This window comes from Boleophthalmus pectinirostris, unplaced genomic scaffold (assembly GCF_026225935.1).
Source record: "Boleophthalmus pectinirostris isolate CB_2022bp ecotype Guang Dong unplaced genomic scaffold, ASM2622593v1 HiC_scaffold_9, whole genome shotgun sequence".
NCBI classification, from domain to species: Eukaryota; Metazoa; Chordata; class Actinopteri; order Gobiiformes; family Gobiidae; genus Boleophthalmus; species Boleophthalmus pectinirostris.
Genome location: NW_026571541.1, coordinates 33,436,447 through 33,444,609, shown reverse-complemented (window position 1 = coordinate 33,444,609; position 8,163 = coordinate 33,436,447). Strand labels below are relative to the sequence as shown.

At 36.9% G+C, this 8,163-nt stretch overlaps 1 protein-coding gene across 1 annotated transcript; it reads left to right on the top strand.

Moving 5' to 3' along the window:
• The first annotated feature begins 4,907 nt into the window (after positions 1–4,907).
• LOC110161087 (phospholipid scramblase 1-like) lies at positions 4,908–5,576 on the top strand. Its single transcript, XM_055147793.1, has one exon. It carries the CDS (start codon positions 4,908–4,910, stop codon positions 5,574–5,576), a length of 669 nt encoding a protein of 222 aa, XP_055003768.1.
• The last annotated feature ends 2,587 nt before the right edge of the window (positions 5,577–8,163 follow it).

Sequence of the window (8,163 nt, the reverse complement as noted above, 5' to 3'; positions counted from 1 at the left end):
CTGCGAAGATACGATGTAACTTTTTTTATTTTTTTTTAAGAATTTATTTACTTTTTTTTTTTTTTTATCTATAATCTATACTCTTTTAAATCTATAATTATAATGATAATAAATCTATAATTTATTTATTTATTTTTATCTTTTTTTTGGGGGGGGGGTGTGTAACTGCGAAGATGAGCTGTAACTTTTTTTTTTTTAAAGAATTTATTTAGATTTTTTTTTTTTTTATCAAATATTACATCCATGCACTGTAACTTTTTTTTCCCAATAATTTTTAAATTTTTTTTTTTTAAATTTTTTTCGGTTAAGTGTAACTGCGAAGATGCACTGTAACTTTTTTTTTCAAGGATTTGTGTCTTTTTTTTTTTTTTTTTTTTTTTTTTTTTTTTCAGGGAAGTGTAACTGCAAAAATGCACTGTAAGTTTTTTTTTTTTAGTTTTTTTTTTTTTTTAGGAATTTATTTAGATTTTTTTTTTTAAATCTAATATTCCATCCATGAGATGTAACTTTTTCCCCCAATAATTTATTTATTTATGCACTGTAACTTTTTTTTTTTTTTTTTTCAAGAATTTTTTTCTTTTTTTTTTTTTGGAGGGGGGGGACTGTAACTGTGACGATGCACTGTAACTTTTTTTTTTTTTTATTTTTTAAAGAATTTATTTACTTTTTAAAAAAAATCTATAATCTATAATCTTTTAAATCTATAATTATAATGATAATAAATCTATTATTTATTTATTTTATTAATTTTTATCTTTTTTTTTTCGGGGAAGTGTAAATGCAAAGATGCACTGTAACTTTTTTTTTTTTTAAGAATTTGTTTCTTTTTGTTTGTTTGTTTTGTTTTTTTCTTTTATCTAATTTTTCCATCCATGCAATTAGAACAGTTTTTTTGTTTGTTTGTTTTTCCTTCAGGGAATTGCAACTGCAAAAATGCACTGTAACTTTTTATTTTTTAGGAATTTATTTAGATTTTTTTTTTTTTTATCTTATATTCCATCTATGCGCTGTAACTTTCCTCCCAATCATTTATTTATTTATTTATTTATTTATTATTATTATTATTTTATTTATCTTTTTTGGGGGGGAAGTGTAACTGCGAAGATGCGCTGTAACTTTTTTTTTTCCAAGCTTTTTTTTTTGTTTGTTTGTTTGTTTGTTTTTTATCTAATATTCCATCCATACAATTACAATAGTTTTTTGTTTGTTTGCTTGTTTTTTTATTTTTTTGTTTTTGTTTAGTTTTTTTTTTTAGGTTTTATTTTGATGTATTATTTATGCATGTATTTCTTTGTTAAAAAATAAATAAAAATGTAATAGCATATAATTTTTTGTGACAATATTCTACATTTATTTATTTATTTATTTATTCGTTTCATGGAGCTTGGATGTGTGGCACAGTAACACATGGAGGTGCAGTGCATTTTATTTAAAATTTTTATATTTTTCAAGAATAAAAAAAAAGTCCCTTGCATACAGTTATAATATTTATTTATTTACTGATTCAATGACATTCTTTTTTGTCACTTTTTTTTTTTTTTGCAATATTTTACATTCATTTATCTATTTTCTTATTTGTCTATTTATTTTATGGATCTTAGGTTTGAAGCTTACAGGGCAGTACTGTGTATTTTTACTCTAACTTTTTTTTTTTTTTCAAGAATAAAAAACTCCCTTGCATACGGGTACAATATTTATTTATTTATTTATTTATTTAGGCTATTTGAGATTATTTTTAAAAAACTGATATCTCCTTTTAATATTCTATGTTTATTTTTAATCCCAAATTAGACAAAACTGCAAATTAGAATTTTTCTGGTGGAGGGTCCATCAAATGCTTTTCTCCATGGAGATGTGTGGCATTAAACCTTTCGAACCAAACCAATTTACAGGTCTGATCTGTGGAGATGCAACCCCGCTCACAGTCAGAATGTTGTTTTTCTAGATATTTCTGAGCTATAAAACCACCTGTAATTGAATAAATGTAAGGTAGAGCTGTTTAAAGTCACGCTGTGGAACATTAAAGGCAGAGTAATGACATATCTATAGAAACGAGCAGGTGACGGACCCTCAGCAAACAGTAAATCTACCAATATTTTCCTCTACATTTGTGTGCGTGGCCCCGTCTTCCTTTCTAACACCTCTCCCCTGACCCGTAGTCTGTCTGTCTACAGGAGGATGAGCTCAGGTATCACACAGAAACTTGACTCTAAAACTCCGTTGCTATGAATTCAGCGTCATAACAACATCCCACATGATTCCGGTATCCTCGGAGGAGCAGAGGGAGACGGCCGCACAGCCAGGAAAAACAAGGTGGGTAAATGCGCTGACAGCAAATTACAAACTGTTTCATATCGGTAAGTAAACTGCAAAATGGTCTTGGTGTATTGTAGTAGTTTTATGTTTTTAAAGGGTCATTACGGAACTTTTCTGGTGGGGTATCAGCTACACGTTTCCTAGTGTATTTAGATGTTATTGCTTTGAATGGAACAGTACGACATTAAACTTTTATTGCCTGTATTATGTAACTGCAGGTGCTTTATTTATTTATTTTTTAACACTCTGTTTATTGTGTTTTTGTCATCCAATACACAGTGCCAGTCCATAAAATATGACATCAGACATGTCAAAAAGATTAATCAGTCATTCAAGCAAGGTATACAAAAATATACATGTCATTATATTTGTCAATATAATATTTTAGGACCCGTATGGATTATAAATATTGTATGATGGATGAATTACAGGTGCTTTATTGACCAAAAATAAAGATTTTTAAAGACCGAGACCGATACAAGACCCTAGACTTTTAAAGGCCAAGACAGAGACAAGATTGAGACTTTTAAAGTTTGAGTCTGAGACAAGACTGAGACTTTTAAAGGTCAAGACCGAGACAAGACCGAGATTTTTAAAGACTGAGACTGAGACAAGACCGAGATTTTTAAAGGCTGAGACTGAGACAAGACCAAGACTTTTAAAGGCCAAGACTGAGACAAGACAAAGATTTTTAAAGGCCAAGACAGAGAAAAGATTGAGACTTTTAAAGGCTGAGACCAAGACAAGACTGAGACAAGACCGAGCCTTTTAAAGGCCAAGGCCGAGACAAGATCGACACTTTTAAAGGCCAAGACCGAGACAAGACAGAGACTTTTAAAGATCAAGACTGAGACAAGACTGAGACTTTTAAAGATCAAGACTGAGACAACACTGAGACTTTTAAAGGCCAAGACTGAGACAAGACCGAGACAAGACTGAGACTTTTAAAGATCAAGACTGAGACAAGACTGAGACTTTTAAAGATCAAGACTGAGACAAGACTGAGACTTTTAAAGGTCAAGACTGAGACAAGACTGAGACTTTTAAAGATCAAGACTGAGACAAGACTGAGACTTTTAAAGATCAAGACTGAGACAAGACTGAGACTTTTAAAGATCAAGACTGAGACAAGACTGAGACTTTTAAAGGCCAAGACCGAGACAAGACAGAGACTTTTAAAGATCAAGACTGAGACAAGACTGAGACTTTTAAAGATCAAGACTGAGACAAGACTGAGACTTTTAAAGATCAAGACTGAGACAAGACCGAGACAAGACTGAGACTTTTAAAGATCAAGACTGAGACAAGACTGAGACAAGACTGAGACTTTTAAGACAAGACTGAGACAAGACGAGACTTTTAAAGGTCAAGACTGAGACAAGACTGAGACTTTTAAAGAGACGAGACAAGAGACTTTTAAAGAAGACCGAGACAAGACTGAGACTTTTAAAGATCAAGACTGAGACAAGACCGAGACAAGACTGAGACTTTTAAAGGTCAAGACTGAGACAAGATCGAGACTTTTAAAGGCCAAGACCGAGACAAGACAGAGACTTTTAAAGATCAAGACTGAGACAAGACCGAGACAAGACTGAGACTTTTAAAGATCAAGACTGAGACAAGACTGAGACTTTTAAAGGCCAAGACCGAGACAAGACTGAGACTTTTAAAGATCAAGACTGAGACAAGACCGAGACAAGACTGAGACTTTTAAAGGCCAAGACTGAGACAAGACTGAGACTTTTAAAGGCCAAGACCGAGACAAGACTGAGACTTTTAAAGATCAAGACTGAGACAAGACCGAGACAAGACTGAGACTTTTAAAGGTCAAGACTGAGACAAGACGAGAGACTTTTAAAGATCAAGACCAAGACCGAGACAAGACTGAGACTTTTAAAGATCAAGACTGAGACAAGACAGAGACAAGACTGAGACTTTTAAAGATCAAGACTGAGACAAGACTGAGACTTTTAAAGGCCAAGACCGAGACAAGACTGAGACTTTTAAAGATCAAGACTGAGACAAGACCGAGACAAGACTGAGACTTTTAAAGGCCAAGACCGAGACAAGACCGAGACTTTTAAAGGCCGAGACCAAGACAAGACTGAGACCACGACCCATCGAGACCAAATTGAGACCATCTTTGTATTTTACAGTTATTTATATCAATGTTTTTATAAATCTGTCTCCATTTTATCTCTCGTCGCCGTCGAGTGTCAGACCTCGAGACCGAGACAAGACCGAGTCCAAACGCGGTTGAGTCCGAGACGAGACTAAGACCAAGTGTAGCTACATGACACATTTGATTGACAGCTGAAAAATGAATTATAGAGGGGAGGAATCAAGGGGAAGGAAGCGAGGAAAGAGAAACGTGACACGACCTAGGTGTTTAATCCCACTTTAAACTGTACTAATAACTCCTCCTAAACCCTCTTTTCTTCTTCTCTCTCAGCTTAATGGCGTTCCCGGCAGACAGCGCCCCCTACTACATCGGAATGCAAAACACAGTTCATCCTTTCCCCAACTCCGGTTTTCCTCCTCCTGGCCCTCCTCCTCCATACAACACCGTACCCCCCGCTGCTCCTGCCCACATGCCCGCCCCGGGACCCGCCATCCCCGGCTGCCCCCCTGGACTCGAGTACCTCACGCAAATCGACCAAATACTCGTGCAGCAAAAAGTCGACTACGCGGAAATGATCATCGGATGGGAAATGAGCAACAATTACGTCATCAAAAACAGCATGGGGCAGCAGATATTCACCGCCAGAGAGGACGATCGAAACTTCTTCACGATGCAGTTTTACGGTCCGCTTAGACCTTTCGACATCCACATCCACGATAACTTCGGACGCGAGGTTTTAACTGTAACGCGTCCGGTAAAATGTGGATCTTGCTGTTTTCCGTGCTGTCTCCAAGAAGTGGAAATCCAAAGCCCGCCGGGATTTCCCATAGGTTACGTTGTACAGGACTGGCACCCGTTTTTGCCGAAGTTTACGGTTTTAGACGCAGCTCGGAGCGCGCAGTTGAAGATAAAGGGTCCGTTTTGTGATTGTAAGTGCTGCTCGGATGTGGTGTTTGAGGTTTTGTCCCGGGATGAGGAGGGAGTGGTGGGGCAGATTTCCAAACAGTGGGGAGGGTTTCTGCAGGAAGGTTTCACCAACGCGGATAATTTTGGGATTTCGTTTCCGATGGATTTGGATGTTAAAGGTAAAGGCGGTGCTGCTCGGAGCGGTGTTCCTCATAGATTTTATGTATTTTGAGAACAATAAAAATAATAATAGTTAGGTTCATACAGAGGCAAAAGGGTAGAAAAATGTTATTACCAGTTACACTTTGAAGTAATGCTTAACTTTTTGTACTACAAGGTTTTAGTTTAAAGTACAAAACATGTTATAATGTTGTTTCCTCATCACAAACAGACCTGGAGTTCTGAGTTTTGTTTCATTCACACGTCTAACATACAAACCCTGCAGATTTAGGTTGAGTTTTTCTCTCAAACTGAAAACACTTCCACCTTGTGATGTGATAATACAATAAGTGCTCCACTGTGTTTATAAACGACATACAACTTCACAAGAATCATTTAAATGATTTCAGCCCTGGAATTGCCAGTCTCTATTGAATTAACTTGACAGGTGTCAGCTTTCCACAAAATGGAACAAAGAATTTTGGGCTGAGATGTAGACAGGTTTCACTGTGACTTGAAATTGAAATTGAACTCCCTCTCCAGGTGGGTGGAGAGTCTGTCTCAAGTGGAGGAGTTCAAGTATGTCGGGGTCTTGTTCACGAGTGAGGGGAGGACGGAGCGTGACGGATTGACAGGTGGATCGGTGCAGCTTCTGCAGTGATGTGGCCGCTGTATCGAACCGTTGTGGTGAAGAGGGAGCTGAGCTGAAAGGCAAAGCTCTCGATTTACCGTCAGTCTTACTACGCTTATGTATGGTGATGAGCTCTGAGTAATGACCGAAAGTACAAGCGGCCGAAATGAGTTTCCTCCACAGGGTGGCTGGGTGCTCCTTCAGAGATAGGGTTAGGAGCTCAACCACACAGGAGGAGCTCGGACTAGAGCCGCTGCTCAGAGGAGAAGCTGAGCTGGCTCAGGGTTCTGTTCTGGATGCCTCCTGGCACCTCCCTCGGGAGGTGTCCCAGGCATGTCCCAACAGAAGGAGGCCCCGGGGAAGACTCAGGACACGCTGGAGGGACTATGTCATCTATGATCATCTCATGGTTCCCTCGGAGGAGCTGGAAGCTGCTTGGACTGCTACCCTCATGACCCAGTCAGAGACAAGCAGAAGAAATTGGATGAATGGATGGAGAAGTAGACAGACTAATAATAAAGTTACTCAAACATGTGTGAATGAAACAAAACACAACTCCAGGTCTGTTTTTGATTAGGTAAAATGGATTAAAGCTCACAAGAGTCGATTTTGTGTAAAATAGAACCTTTAAAAAAATCACCACAACCACAAAATGTGTCTGTGTTCAAATGTTTTAATAAAAGCACAAAGAAGAGTTGCAGTTTTACTGAAGAAAAAAAAAAAATCTGTTCGTACATCTCAAGCCATAAGCACTCAGGGTTTCACTGTTAATTCTGCATCAGCACCGACACAAACAACCTTCACTATATTTTCATTGCTCTGACATCTTATTAACACATTTTTTTTCCTTAAATCATATGTCCTATTGTGAATTTGTTACTTGTTTTTAAGTTATTTGCTCACTTGTGTAAATTAAAATAACAAGTCTCAGTATAGTTGTTATGTGGCAAATAGTTTAAATATATGTGTTTTTACAAAAAAAAAACTACACTTAAGAAGACATTGGTCTGATTTGCAAAATTGACTTTTAAATGCTTATAATCATGTTATAATTTGGGGTGATTCATGCATGTTTGAATAATCCCACATTGTTCTGTCTTTGGAAGTTTGAGTGCTCTGAAAATGTCTCAAAACTTTAAGTCATGCACATTAGGTAAAAATGTTGTTTATGTTGATTTGTCAAATATGTAAAAATATGTAAATAAGAACCTGCTGCTTACAGTGAAATCGCTGTGTTCAGAAGCAGCAGCAGAGACTCAGTTGTGCATTTTTTCTGATGAACTTGTTGTACATCAATATTACCGTTTACAGTGAAGAAAACGATGAAATATGTCTGTCATAGTGTATTATAGGAATGGAACGATAACCAAAATATCGTGATATCGTATCGTCAAAAGTCTCACAATAATTTCGTGGTCTGTCACAATATATCGAATCACAAGTTCCTTTACTTAAATGCATGGTTTTATAGTAGCAACAACTTATAAACATAAGGAACTACATCTCCCATGATTCATTTCAGTGCAAAAAACATACAGGAATATGTTTTTTACTTAAATACATCATGAATTTCGGACTTCAGGTCATAGCACAATGTATATTGGGAAGGGTCCTCAGAAAAAGTGAGCGTCAAACCACCATGTTTGTTTTCCCAGTGGGATGCGTCTATTGACAAAGTCGATCTTTTCAAGTCTTTTGAACCATATCACTTTTGTTTCTGGTTCTGATATTGTCATATTTTAGTTTTGGGATTCGGACATCGTAATTGTGTGGTTGTTCGAATGTCCCAACAGCGGAAAACGGCTCGAGAAATGGGCTTTGGACGTTTGCAAACTCCATAGATGCAAAAGGGAATCAGATGCGTGTGACTGCAAAACCTCTGTTCAAACTGTTTCCCAACGGAATTGAAAAATAGTGAAAGGTGAAGGTGATGGGCAGGATTGATCCACGGGAAGGACCAAAAAAGAAACCTTTGACTGCCTAAATCATCCCGAGTTTGCAGTGAACATTTTGTATGTGGAGCCATCAA